We start from the raw sequence: 15,601 nt of genomic DNA, 5'->3' as shown, positions 1-15,601 counted from the left end.
TGACACCTTTTGAGATTCACGCTGGTTCCATTATGCTCTGTGGAATTCTGTCTTCATAATATTATGAAACCGTTCATGTTGACCTCTGAAAATAATTACACACACACAAGTTACTTTGTAAGGACAAATTTTGCCTTATTTTTTATAACAAATGGCAAAAAATGTTCCAAGCATTAAAGACCAAAATTTTGACTTTTTTTCAAAGCTGCAAACTTGACAGGTCTTTTATGATTTCTCCAGCACTTTTCCTATTCAGGAGTTGGAAAGATTTTAGGAGGAAAAAAAAAAAGGTTACTCTGTTATTGGAGTAGGTTGCCATAGGAGACAAATAAGTTGAAATTAAGGGAAGGGAAAAGTAGAAATTTTTGTATTAGTTTGTTCTTAATGTGGATGTTGGAAATTCACGCATCATTTGTTGTGTCGATTGGAGTGTGGTAGTTTTCACCCTTTATGAAAAAAAGAGATTTTCAACTGAGTTTGACTGCTAAAAGAATCTACACCCATTTCAGCAGAGCACACTTGAATGAGAAGCATCTCCATCTCAGGAACAGGCCGGCACCTTGATTCCAACTTGTCTTCAAATCAAGATCAGGGATTCTGCTGGCACAAGATTTGCTGTCTTCTAATAAAAAAATAAATAAATAAATAAAAACTAGGCAGGCAAAACTCTTAAACTCTTTCTTTGAAAAACATTGACAGAGCCATACTGTTTTTTTTTTGGGGGGGGAGGAGCTATGGTGATTTGAAATTGTAGTCCATTCACTATCTCAAGCTAGGTACTGCTTTTTAGTATTTTATTTTTTTTCCCTTGCTAAGCTATTAAATCCCAGAAATGTTAGGAAGCACATAAGTCAGAAATTAAATAAATATATAAAGGTTCATCAGTTAGGACCAACTGATTGTAGTGTAGAAGAAAGAGAAATGTTAGTATTCACATTAAGGTTTAAGATTATGATTTTAAAAAGGGAGGAATCCATTAATCTTTTTCGTGTAGTTAATGTATTACAAATTTTTAATCAAAATCTACCTCTCAGGAGGTTTCATATCAGTTTCATTGTAAAGCAGTCAAAGTTAATTAATTTAGCTATGGTTAAATGAAATGTTTTCTTTTTTTGAAGCCACCAACTCTTGATAAACAGGATTGCTGAATATCAGTTTTCAAATTTTTTTATACAACACAGTTACGTGGTGTTTCATATTGAATGGCACAAAAAAAATACCTGTGGACACTGCAATTACCTTATTTTGATAAATCAAATTTACAGTGAAACTATAGTTATCCAAGTTTCTATAGATGTTCTAATACTCCTCTGTTATCAGGATTGGATTCAGAAGTGTATGTATGTGCGTATATAAGTTTGTACACACAGAGATACATATATATATGTACATTCATGCATACATACATACATACATCTCTGGACCCAGTCAGATAACAGAACAGTACTATTGTTTTATGCAGTACTGCATAAAACAATGTTCCTGCAGTACCTGCAGAGATATTTAGAATACTGCCCTTCCGGTAGTATTGCAAATATCCCTGCAGTTCTCCTGTTCTTGTCATGATTCAAGTACTTCAGTTTCGGTTGTTCCAAAGTCCTGGGAAATGGGGTCACGAACACTTCGTCTTTAGCAAAACCCCATAGGAAAAAATCACAAGGGGGTTTGATCTAGAGATCTCAGTGGCCAACAAAACAATGGCTTATCGTTTGACCCAGCACGGCCAATCCAGCGCTAGGGTTCAGGTGCTGGCATACATTTTTATGCCAGTGTGGTGAAGCACCATCTTTCTGGAGAATGAAGCGGGGAACCTCTTACCCCAACTGAGGGAACAACTCTGATGGTATATCTTGGTAAATGCACCCGTTAATCAGTTTTTCCATAAACTAAAGAGGACCAAAAGCACAACTGTTGGAAATAGTGCAGAAAACAGACACCTTTTGAGATTCATGCTGGTTCCATTATGCTCTGTGGAATTTTCATGCTCCAGAATCGTATACCAGAAATGTGAAAAGTAGCTTCATCTGTAAACACAGTCTGCTGGTAAAATGTCTACCTCTAGCTTATCTTGTAATTTCTCTTAGAAAGCGTTACTCATTGGTTTGTTGGAAGGTTTTAATGTCTGCACTATGTGTATGGCCAGAACTGCAGATGTTTGTGTAACACATGCCTCACTGTTACATGAGGCATGAGTTCAGGACTGAGCATTGATTTTATAGGACTTCGTAAAAATATTTTGTGAAGTTTTTCACCCACTTCCATTTTGGCCGCTGTTCATCCTAGACTGGTTTTCTTACATAAGCAATCCATGTCTTAAAACCCACCATTTGTTGTTGTGATGTTATGGCGGCTCTTTTCCAAATTCCATATGAAAATGTCTTTTAACAATGATAAAAGATTATGATTTGGCATATTCCAAAGCACAGTACGCTTTCAAGTATTCATGTTACATACCGCGAAAACCATGAAAACATCTATGCAGCTAGCCCTTCCACTAGGATAAATCTATAAAGAATATTTGTTAAATTTTAAGAAATTAAAATATGGTACTTAAATTTAGACTGAATCATAAAACTGACATCAAAGAAATTTACTTGGTAGTTGAACCTATGGAGAATCCAAGCATTATAGTTAGAGAAAAAGGAGGGAATGGAATAACCACTTAATTATTGAGATTGCTTTGAAAGGGGAAAATGTTGTCTAAATGGAAATTTTATTTTAATATTGTAAAGGTCTTATTTTATCCTGGCCAATTATTTTTAGTTTGACTTTCCCTTTCCTCTTGATTTCAGTTTCTTGCTGGAATATAAATTGTAATGACGTCGTATGCAAAATCTAAATGTGTTCAGAAACAGTATTAAGCTGCAGTTTCAAGAGTTCGTGAGGAGTAGTAGCGGAGTTAGTTTGAAGTTTATGATGCGTGTTTCAAATAACTGTCTTGTTGGTGTTAGCCACCCTCTTCAGATGATTGATCTAGGTTTGGCATTGCTGTGTGCAGCCAGTTTAGCAGTTTAGATAAATAAGGAGGCAATCGTTTAGCCATCCTAATTTATTGTGATTTTACAGTTTTATTTTCTGTTCAAACAATTTAGCTGCAAGTGGTGGTGAATTGCAAGTGCATCTTGTTATGTTAGTTCAAATAAAAAGGTTATTTAAACCTTCATCCGTAATTTCTGTTCTTCAAAGGCATAACGAGAATTCACTATTTCTTCAGTGGGATCTGCAGTTTATGCTCCCAAAAAGATATAGACTCTGCAACATGTACGATGCTATTTCGATTAACAGTGCCTCTACCAGCAATTTCATAACCAGATAAAACTTGTGTAATTGTAGCTTTGCCAGATAAAACTTGTACAATTGTAGCTTCAATACACAATTTGTACTATTCTGTTATTTGTGTCCCATTCAATATGAAATAGTATTTTGTTTAATTTGAGTAGTTGAATAAAATCACACATTAGTTTTGAATGAAATTACACATTAGTTTTGTTAGGTTTTAACTAGAACCACTATAAACAAACGAGACATGAATGCTTGTAACCAGATTATCTTTACATGCCTAAGAGCCCGACCAACGGCTAAGCGGTAAAATTGCTGAACACTGGTAGTTGAACTTGGGATCAAATCCCAGCAAATGGGTTGGCTGCATGGTTAATTTTCATGGTTATGTTTTACCTATGGGTAATGTGAACACGAGTAGTTAAAAAGTCCTCCACAAAGTCATTCCTTCTCATAGGCAGGAAAGCTCGTGACTCAAAGTTGCTTTGCCTTAATCAGTTACCCTAACTTAACCTAACCTTTGCACATTAAAAAACTCATTGATCTACAAAGTCTTTACTGGGTTCTATTGAGCCTTGAATTCCATTCCTCAAAATGTTATCAGTCAGTAATAAGCTAAACATATAGTCCTCATTTGTTTTGTCTTTACTTATAATTTGCATTGTGTGGTCCTTTTTGACCCCAAGCAAATTTAAATTTACCATCTCTTGAAATATCACCGAGTCTTATTTAGTTTTATGGCTTTTTAATAATATGACACTAAAAGCTTTATTTGAGTTCAGTGTGTTTTTCTAGAATGAGAAGAAACTATTCTATAACACTGATTGCATATGTATTTCTTTTGCAAACTCTTGCATCTTCTTGTAGATTAAAATAGTAGCCCTTGCTTTATTTTAAGTAAATAAATATTTTTTGTTTAGATTTTGGAACAATGGGAAAAAAATGGTTAAACAAAGTTGATGTGTTTAAAGATAGGTGAGAATGACTTTAAAGAAGATCTGAATTACAGTTGCAGTTATGACATGCAATCTGCGTTATGCGATGAGTATAAAGAAGACATCCAGATTTCAAATTAGCATGCATCTTTCTAGAATGCCATAGCATTTTACATAAAATATGAGAGCTTATTCATAATCTGAAGCTGTGTGATGAAGATAAAGAAAATCAGGTTTTAAATTTCATCATCTTTCTGTAATAACATATGATTTTTTGTAAAATATGACAGGTCTGCTAAATAATGTTTGCACCCTACAGTGCAGTATAAGAACTTACTATACGAAAAGTGCATTTTATTTAATCTAAGAAAAATCCTTATATCTTTCTAGATTTTTCTTCGTTAAAGGTTTATTTCAATCTTAGTTTTATCATATTTGTAAAGAAAAATTTGACTGACATTTGAGTAATGAATTATGATTTTTCAATCAAATAAATTTTGAGAAAATTTGGATGGTTAAAAGAAAGAGAAAATTGAAAAATGATAGGTTTTTTTTAAAACCGTCAAATAAAGGTTTAAATATTGCTGTAAGATTAAAAATGTCTAATTCCTCTGATTGCAGTTGTGTATGGGTGTTTAGAAATGCATGAAATGGAAAACTGTAAAAGCAAAATAAAGTGAAAATAATTTTTATTTTAAACTTTATTTACATAAATGTTGTGTTTAATTATGTATATTTAATTGTGTGTTTTTATTAAAATTCAGGATATGGAAGTTTATTTTTCTTTAAATATAACAAATATTCATTTAAATTCAATTTAAGATTAAAAAAAAAACATTGAATTGGTTATTTGTTTATTAACTCTTTGAAGGGTGGCGGTTACTTACAGTAACCATCTTTTCTATTGAACGTCTTACTCACTCGTGTGAGTATTTTTCAAGACTGACTGTTTCTGAAGTTCCCTTGTAGCTCACTAGATGGCAATAAAGAAACATAAGCCAGTAGTTGATGCAGCAATTCGTCTTCAAGAATATAAGCATCAGCTATCGAAAACAACATCACAACGATGTGCACTCTGCAGCACCTGTAAGAACAGTGTGGGAATGCAACACATACAAAGTTGCACTCTGCTTGAAAAAGATAAAACTGTTTCCATGAGTACCATAAAGACTGATTTGTAGGGATGTGTTCTGTGGGTGGTGGTCACTGACACTAACCATGAGAAGGGGTCATTTTTTTCACGCGTCTTGGACAAAATATGTGTAATTGTTGCAAATAATTTCATTGTAACACCTGATAAATAAAACAAGAGTTTTGCTGAAAGAATTAATTGCATTTTCCTGCCTCTCAAAGAGTTAAACCATGATGAAAAGTCAAATAATTTTTAAAAAATAAAAAAGCACTCTTTTGAGTTACACGAGGGATCGCCCTGGGTCCAAAAGACCAGGCTCATGTTTTTTGAAGAAGAAGCTTTTCATCTTCAGGTAAAAGTGTTACATTTATGCCAAAACTTTATGATTAAAATTTAAAAATATGCAAACTATAAAAATTAAAATTTTAATTTCAATTTCTATAATATTTTTTACGAAATAATGTTTTTTAAAGGAATAAAAAATGATATTCTATTAATATAGAATTTATTAGAAATTTATTATGTTATTAATCAGGTTTATTAGGAATGTACTGCCTAAAAGAACATCTTTCTCAGAAAGCTTCAAATTTTTCATCAATTGAATGAACTAACCGACTGTGTAATTTCATCAATGAACTAATCGACAGTGTAATATTTCTGGCAGTTATTCACATAATCTTAAAAAACTCTAATAGGTGCAAGTTTATCTGATTCTTTCTTGATGACGCGAGTTCCTATGTCATCAAAATGCAGGCATCTTGATTTAAAAAAATCGTTTGTAGAACAGTTTTGTGGAAAATTCCGAAGCCGTTTCTATCTGTTGCCCACAGATCCCATACATTTACATGAGAGGACTTATGCCACAGAAGTATAAAAGACCTATAAAAGCTTGAATTTCAGTTAGAGTTGTGTGATGAGCATCTTTCTCTCTTTGAGAGCTGAAATGTATGCAACATAAATACTTGTATAACTGATGACTTTCACCAACATTTGTTAGTAAAAGCTCCGACGATTCCTTTTTGGGTCTACACATATTTTGCCTTACTGATGTTTCCAGGCAATTTAGTAATAATATTATGAGAAGGAGTTCTGACATGAGCTTTAGGCTTTTCTCATTTTCATTTTAAGAATGCATCTCGATTTCGGAATCAGTATCATGAGAACTGAAAAATTCATTATAACTTTCATCGTCAGTTTCTTCAATGGAGTCTTCAACAGTTGATACATCTAATAATTTTTGAAAACGTAACATTTCTTCCTTATAGGATAAATTATGCACAGGGGCGTAACTAGAGGGGGGCAAGGGGGGCATCTGTCCTCGGGCGCAGAATCCAAGAGGCGCCAAACTGAGTGGGAAATCTTCTGTTGTCCCTTGGGCGCTGAAAACCCTAGCTACCACTCTGATTATGCGACATGTTTGCAGCTTTCTGTGCTACCACAAATGAACTACATTACAGCAGTGTGAATAGGCGTGCTGGTTTGAAAGACCCGATCCTATCAAAACAAAACTTCGAATCAAATTTCCGGCAAAAAACTTCAGAAATATGAAGAGGATAGCCTTCAAAGAGACTACACAGAACCAAAACCACTTGGGGAAAATAGGCTCGTTTTCAGAAAGGTTTCTCTAGTCGGGCTGGGTCCAATCGCTCACAGGTTAATATTTATATTACTGAAGAAAAGTCTTACAGGTTCAAAACGATCTGACCACAGTACGTATGTTTTGATGTTAAAAGTTAACTAAAAATACAATGCATTATTTTATTTCATATCTCCTCATCATAGTATATTAAAACTGCTTATTCATATTTTTTGTTGTTGTTTCTTAATATACGCTTTACAATAATATGCTTTACAATTGCTTTACAGAAATATGCTTTACAATTGACACTAGCTATAAATATATATTAATATTTAGTGATTTAGACCATTTAAACTCCTTTCCAGCTTCAATGGATCCTATGGAACTAATGCGCCAGATGCGAGAAGATGGTTTTGGTTTAAAAGAAAATGTTCTTGGTCACCATTTAAATCCCAAAGAAGCAAATCAGGTATCTGATGGAAAATAAATATTTTTGAATGCTTTACTAAAATACAATTTAATTTGTCATATAATTTCAAAGAATGTGGCTGCTGAGTTTAGAAATGAGGTATATACTTACTTTGCTGTTGGTGTATATACAGTCAAAAGTCGTTAATCCGGACTCATCGGGACTTTGGCGATTCCGGATTATCGATTTTTCCGTATTATAGATCATCAGTTTAAATCTAGTAAGATGGCATGCAGAAATTACAAAATTAAAAATATGAAACCGTAATTTATGAAATAAAGAACAATTATCATCTAAAGGGTATCAAAATTTACAAAAAGAAAAAGCTTAATATTTATTTGTTTACATTATTAAACATTTCTTTCAATGTAAGTTAAGTTGCTTTGTTTCATGTGATAATACTTTCTCTTTAATTCTGTTAAACAGACATAATTTCTTGTTTAGTTACAAAGTTCCGCTGTTCAAGTCCTATAATTGCTGTGTCGAGAATACCGACCAATTTGTCAATCGAAATTTTTTCGTTTTCAATAACCTCTGTTACTTTCTTCACTATTGGAAGCGAATTATAATGACGAGGAACTTGTTTTAAATCATATCAAAGACAGAGCACATCGAGATGAAATACTACACTTAGTAAGGAATTATAAGCCAAATAAAATGAAAATATCTGCCCTGAATATAAGAATAGTGCTGACAGATCAACTTCCAATTCATCGCGTGCCGCGGCGTTCCCCCCGCCGAGCAGCGTGAAATTGATAAACAGATTTTGGATTTCGAAACATACTTTCGCTTTAGATCCTTTACATATTAACAAATATATATTGGAAATTTTATTTGATATAATCAAATAAGTTTAAGCTTACTTTTATAAAATTGCTCTAACAGTCTGCAAAAAATAATAAGCCGGATCCAATTCGAAGATTAAGGAACAACGCAATCTGCAACATTAACTGAATTAGATAATTTTAGCTTAGCTTACACCATCCGTTATACATTGAACGCGCATGCGTAAACGTTTTATGGGCATGCGCACAAGCATATTCGCAGCTGTAAAGGTCTTAAGCGCGCACGTAAACGCCTATGCGCATGTGTCAACGTGACGCATGCGCAGAAAGTTTGTAGCTTTAAGGTCCAGATTATGGGTGTCCGAATTAACAACTTTTGACTGTACTTACTTTGCTGTTGGTAATTCTTATTCCTTTATTATTAGTAGTGTATTTTGTCTTATTTTTTAATCAATTAATCTTTTTAATATAATGTTACTTTGTGCTGTTGCAGAAAAACTCTTTATATTCCTATACGGTGATGAATTTAAAATGGAATAACATTTAAATGGATATTTTATGAATATAAAAAAAAAATTATCTTTATATTAATGAAATGTTGCTTTGTAAAACATTGTGGTTTTTTTATTATTATTCATAGAGCAATTCATAGTTAGACTTTTTCTTACCTTATTTAGCATTTTAATAATAAAAAAAATATGAAAAGTTTTTTAGGTAGTGTATTTTTTACATCTTCCAAAAATTGCGCTAATATTACAACATAAAAAAAAATGTACAGTAAAAAAAATCCTTGAATGAATGTTAGTGAATGAAATGCAGAAATGTTAGTGAGCATATCAAAAAGCTGATACACTGAAAAGGGAAATATTATTTTTAAAAAATAGAACTCAGTAAAATGAAAGGGGGGATACTGCTAAATTTGCAACATGTATATTCCCGAGGAGACTAGAGAAGACAATATTTTTTTTTTCTGCTTTCACAGAAATACAAAGTATGTTCAAAAGCTTCATTGTTACAATATAAGAAATTATATAATCCTACATCTCAGTATAAATACTTTTTACTTCCTTGTACAAAGTAAAAAGGAAGTATTGTAATTGCGAAAAGTTTCAGGCATCATATTTCAACGCAAATATCCATTTTCACCACTATCGAATGCAATTTAACAATGTTTTTGCGTGACATCTGTACGGAAGGACAGAATAAAGGACTCTTTTACCCCAAAAAAATTGTAAAACTAATTTAAAATGAATTCTGAAGAGAATGTTTTATGGCGTCTGTGTGTATATAGGACTGCTATAACATGTTAGATGTGCACCTCATATTTTGGTTGCAATCGGCTGCACCAAAAATATATGTATATATATCCACTCTGTTATTCGGCTCAGTGATCTCAGTTTTTTTATTCTTGTATGTTTGTAAATTGTGCATTTTTTGCTTTAAAAATGATTGAATTATGTTATTCTTATCTTCCGATTAAGGTTTTTATGCCTTTAGTAAATCTGTATGCAATATTTTTAGAATTATCAACAATTTAAAAGTTTTTTTTAAGTGCCACTAAGCCTAATAATTCTTTCCATGGTGGCCATTGCTTGTTTACATTTGAAACAGCAGAATAGTAGATTTGTTGCCAATCTAGAGAAAGTAAGCTTCGCAATAACAAAGATAACGCCTTCTTTTATTATTGCGAATTAAATCATGCTTAATCCATTCTGGAATTTATTTGAGGAAATAAGCGTTTAAGAATTACTTCATAATTTTCAATACATACATCTTGAGTTTTAATGTACTTTTACTTTGTCGCAAAGTGAGAACTGAATTAATTGAATGAGAAATACTGAATCGTCTGTGAAAAACTGTTTCTTATTTTGTTTGCTTAATTTTTTTTATACATTGTTTTAGATTTATTATAGTATTTGAATGGGACATGTGGCAACGATTAGGTAATTCTTCAAAGAATATAAATTTTGTGCATTCTGAGTTATAATATGAACAAAATATAAAGCTGTTAAGTGAACCTAGTGCCAGAGTGTCACTATGGTAAACAAATATAGATTATTTTAAAGAGTGCATTTATTCTCTTGTGGTTTATGCGCTGTCGACGAAGTAGATTTAATTCAATCCAATAAGTTTAAATGAAATGCAAGAAAAAATGGGTATAATTTAATATTCCGTACAAGAAAGTCGTGGGGCACACATAAGAGTTTTTGATAAGTCATATTGTTTCAGTTATTACATCTTTTAGCTTAAATTACTAAGTAATAAACCTAACTCTTTCAGACTTCTTTCTGTAAATTTATAGAATTACTGTTTTATATTGCATGTGATTTTATGTTAGGGCTTCACATTTTCTCTTTCCAATCAAGTTTATATTTTTTTAGCTTAACATGTTTGCTGCCAGTCACGTGCAAAAGCATGATGTGATGTTTTCATCTAAAGCACTTTATTTTCATGTTAGTCTGCATTGTGTCGTACATATGTATAGATGTGATAGTAAATGTAGTAAATTTTACTTTTGTTTTTATATTTTCGTGCAAATATTTTTCAAAATTTTCTCATAATGAAAGTGATAGAAATGATAATTTGTCAAGGATTTGCTCACTTATGATAAAAATCCTAAGTGAGCAAGATATGAATACAAAAGACATTAACAAATAAAGAACTTGTGGAATGGAAAACAGCTTATCAGAGCAGTGGCCATCTTGAAATGGAAGTTTGGGAATGCTTCCTTATGTTTGAAAACAAGTGTTATCTAAGCTCTTTGTTATTGTCTAAAATAAGATCAAGCTTAAATTTTTTTCCATTTAATATTCTGTGTTTTAAATATTTAATGTGTAAAAATAGGTATGTTTCCAAGTAATCAAATGCTGCTGTTTATATGAATATTTTTTGGTGATATTACTCCTATTGAATGAAAGTGAAGTACAGTGAAACCTTGATTCACAAATTTATTTAATTTCTGAAGGCCTTTCATGAACTAAAACAATTTTTAATTCATCCCTGAACCAACAGATGACTGTTTATATAAACTTTACAGCATTTAGTGAAAAATGCTTAGGAAGCTGATATTGTTTGGATGCAAAATTTCCTTCCATAAAAACATTGGTTTAACTTTCTTAAGCAACAGCATCTTTTCTTCGTCTCAAGCACAAATGGACTTTTTTGAGACCCACTGGGCTTGTGTTTTATTCAAAAATTTTCCCAGTGTAATTTGCTGCTGCCTTTGAAATGCTTCTAAAAGTTAGACATAGCACTGTCGTTGGAAGCTTACTACTTCTTTATCAGGACAAAATCTTTATATGAAAACTTTATCCCATTTTGCACAAATTTTGCAGATCTTGGAACTAGTTTATTATTATTATTATTACTCTTCTGAAAACATTTCTTCCAAATCACCTTTTAATGCTGCTTCTGAAATTAGATCTTTCATGTTAAATTCATTTTTATGTTCCTGTAGTAAATTCTACATGTCTTCATTGTTCATTTCCTAGCTTATGGTTTTACCTAGAAAGGTAACAAAAAAGATCCTAAGCGTCAACTCCATCCTGAGCAACTCAGTCTGGCCTTTATTTCTTCTATAGCAGCATTCATGATCTTGTAAGTCACTTGGTGCCAGTCACTAATGAAAAATGGGAAATATTAAAATGATGTTTTCAGAAGTCTCCGAGTATTAATTATGTGACACAGAGGTTACCTGAAAACACCTTCAAATATTACATGTTGCTAGATTGAATGTTTGGAACTTGAGATACCATTTATCATCTGAGACATTTTTTTTTTTTTTCCAGTAGGTGTTCATGATCTGATGTTTTGGTGTGTTGCCAAATGCAAAAGAACCGATATATTACATTCATTTTCAATGTATGAAGAGCACAATTCTGCCTTAGAAACATACACTCAAATCCAGCCTTAATGAACTTTAAAAGAATATAATTTTAGTTCCAAAAAAAAAGGAGGGGCAGGGAATCATCTTACAAAATACCATAAAAACAGATTGATTTTTCACAAAATATGACCAAAAAGAAGTAAATATTTCAATTTTGTGCAGTCATATTAAGGATCAATTGCAAGTTTTAAGTACAATGACTAAATTTCTTTGTCAACGTTTTTCAGTTTTATCATACGTTAATGTTTTTACATGGTAAATTATGTGCATAAAAGTCATAGTTTAAACTCATCCCTCTAATTACACATCTCCATCTAAAATACATATTTATAATAGCATTGTTCATGTAATGGCAGATTACAGCTTCTTTTCAAGGTGAATTATTTTGGCATTGCTTCGTCAGCATACATATGCTTGGTCTTTGTAATTTTTTTAATTCAGATTTTTTCCCCCTAAACGGTTAAATTATCAATTCTTGGTTTTTCTATAGGGTACCAACTATAAATTTGGATAAACTATATATTTGGGGCAGATATTGATTTGACTATAGCCATTCTGTATTTTTCAAATAATGCTCACCTTCACTCTTTCATAAAGTATGTTATTCACTTACTGCTCGTCAAGCAGATGAATTCGAAATTGAAAACGTCCTTCATTGTATGCAAGGTTTGCTGTAGTGGAATTTAATAATAATTTTATGCCATTATAATTTTTCTAAATATGTTGTTAAAATATTAATTTCTGCTATAAAATATTGGTCGAGAATTCAAAGTACTTAATGGCAGAAAGTTTAGATTTTATTATGTTCTGATTTGTATGATATTTATAGCTAATGCATTTATTTATTTAGCAACTCATTCCAAGTGATGAAAGTGATCCTGAAATGGAATTCCTTAAATCACTCTCAACTTCAGAAAAAAAGAAGCTGCTGAGGTATATTTTTATTATCTACTCTGATATGGATTTACATAAAATCCATATCTCGTCTATCTATTAGATATGGATTTACATAAAATCCATATCTCGTCCTTATGCTATCTCTTGATCAATACGATTCTGGTCAGTGTGGGTTTAACAAGCACAGTCAAACTTATGACCATTTTTTGATTTTCATTAAATTTGTTTTACCATACCCCATTATAAGTTCATAAGAAGATTTCATGTATAGACAGTAGCCACTGAATCAATTATATTGTGTGTTTTTGGAAAATAGAAAGGAATGCAAACACCAAGTAAAAATCTGATTATTTACATCATATGCAACTTGCATTCCAGTAAATATTCAATTAAAATAGCAGTTTGTGTTGTAAAAACACAGAAGAATATGCATCCCAAAAATTTATAGAACATAAACTTCTTAACAACTTGTGATCAGTTTCAAATTACTGAATACTTCAAAGTTGCCTCATTATTCCATATGGCATCGAATACACATTTCTAAATTGAGAGAACTATGTTTTGTATTAACTCTGGTTCCACATTGACCACATTGAACTCTCCAAGACATGATGCCTCTCATAGACTCAACTGAATTAAAATCGGGGCTTATCGGTGGCCACTCAAGAGCAGTGACATTTTTCATGTCTAAATTATTTCTTGTAGCATTAGAGGTATAAATAAGAGCACTGTCATTCTGGTACCCCTGATTCTGTCCTGCAGTGTTTTCTGCAAATGGTAAAAGATGGTCTCTTAGTGTTTCTATGTATTTAAACGAATCTTGCCAGCCAGAAATGTGAAACCCATGTGCCCATTGAAACCAAAAGTTGCCCACACCATTAAAACTCACCTCCACCTGTTCTTAATGAAATAGCCCCGAGGCTGTTTTTATAAGTCATGCTATTAATATGAATACCTGCCAGAATCATCTAGATGCCAATTTTTTTTCGATCACTGAAAATTAGAGATCCACTTGTCACCATATGCCATGTGGTTAAGGAACTTTTCAATTTCATTTGTTTGTGAAGCTTTGAGATGCTAATGATCAAGCCATTTTTATGTGAATCATGTATCCAGATTCCTTGATTTGCCTATGAACAATGTTTTTTGATATTTGCTCTTGTAATTTGGCGAACTAACTTTTTCTGTGTTGACGTCATTCATTGTATTCATCTATCACTGCGACTATCAGTCACTCGAGGTCTTCCTGAACATGGGTTTGGCTATGTGGCATCTTATGAGACAGTACACGATAAATCGCGCTTGCGGGATCGATTCAGAAGTTCTAAATTTTTTTAACAGACCTACCATGCAAGTTAAAGTTCAGAATGCTATTAACTCCGGCATCAGAAAGTTACATAACTTTAGGCATACTTAAACACAATTAAAATAATCTTTTTCCTTTTTTATATTGAAGTTTGAATGAGGGCATTATTATATAGAAAGTTCGAGTTCCCAAACATGAATGTTGCTAACCAATTTGCATAAAATTACGTTTGTGTATAAACTTTTGGGACACATTTTTTTTTTAAGACAAATTGATATTTTTGTTAAATATTTACTCAGATGCAAGGCACATGTGTTTTAAATAAGTTAAATAATTGGGCAATTTTATACATTTATATTTTTCTTAAACATGTAAATTTACTTAAGTCTAAAAACTGTAGGGACAGAGTGTAAATGTTTTGTTTATGTTAACAGAAATAATGCTTTATTTGATTCATAGGGAAGTGATTGCTTTAGATTGGAAGTAAACAAGATTGAATATGGTGGGGAAAAAACCACCATATTCAATCAGTGATTGTCATACATTACTCATCAGTCATATATTCAGTTCAGTGATTTTTCATACAATAAGTAGAGTGTAGAATGAGTAGATATAGAAAATTGCTTCCATGTCATTAAATGGATCATTTATGAAATCAACTTAAATGTAACTTTTCAAACAAACAAACAAACAAACAAACAAAAAAAAAAAAAAAAAAAAAAAAAAACAGATTCTCTAATAATAATAACACACAAATAAATTAAGAATTATTTTATTCACAGTTTTTATTGCAGTATGAATACATTTCTTCAGTTAGCCATTGATTTATTATATAGAGTATATATGTTTGTGTGTGTGCGTCAGATGTAATTAACAAATTAAACTTAATTGGAACAAACTGGCAGTAGACTCTTAAATTTCTAATTTTCAATTAAAGCACAGCCCCCTTCAAGGCATTTTCCCTGCAGTAACCACATTGTGAAAACTCTTTCCCAGTCTCTGCAGGATCAAAACGAAGTGCTCCAAGATTATAAATGTTACTGCAAGTATTGTGCACTCTCTTTTGCCTCCTAAAGGGCATGTCTCGCGTGGCTGCTTTTGTTCATTATTATAAATGTAATATGTCATAATTAAAACTGTGCAATGTGGATTGCCCGCATTGTGCTGTGCCATGCCATAAAGTAATGGACAAGTAATAAAGATATGTTAAGATTATCAAGTGATTTTTTCTAATTCTTCGAAAGTTCCCATCATCTTCTACTATGTAGTCGATATTTCTGTGATCTGACTTCAACCCACTCATGAGTACAAAATAATTGGTGTCTTCCCTAAT

General features: G+C 32.0%; 1 protein-coding gene across 1 annotated transcript in view; it reads left to right on the top strand.

Moving 5' to 3' along the window:
• LOC118187096 (uncharacterized) overlaps window positions 1–15,601 on the top strand; it is a 57,941-nt gene that overhangs the window by 30,179 nt on the left and 12,161 nt on the right. The window contains exons 7-8 of the mRNA XM_085819640.1: window positions 7,291–7,394; window positions 12,916–12,998. Of these exons, the coding sequence (XP_085675766.1) occupies window positions 7,291–7,394; window positions 12,916–12,998 (187 nt within the window). The remainder of the gene's footprint in view (window positions 1–7,290; window positions 7,395–12,915; window positions 12,999–15,601) is intronic.

This window comes from Stegodyphus dumicola, chromosome 6, assembly GCF_044657685.1.
Source record: "Stegodyphus dumicola isolate Sdum_Otavi_A_Nest chromosome 6, ASM4465768v1".
Taxonomy (NCBI): Eukaryota; Metazoa; Arthropoda; class Arachnida; order Araneae; family Eresidae; genus Stegodyphus; species Stegodyphus dumicola.
The sequence above is the reverse complement of the archived record's forward strand: the minus strand, read 5'-3'. Positions and strand labels throughout refer to the sequence as shown.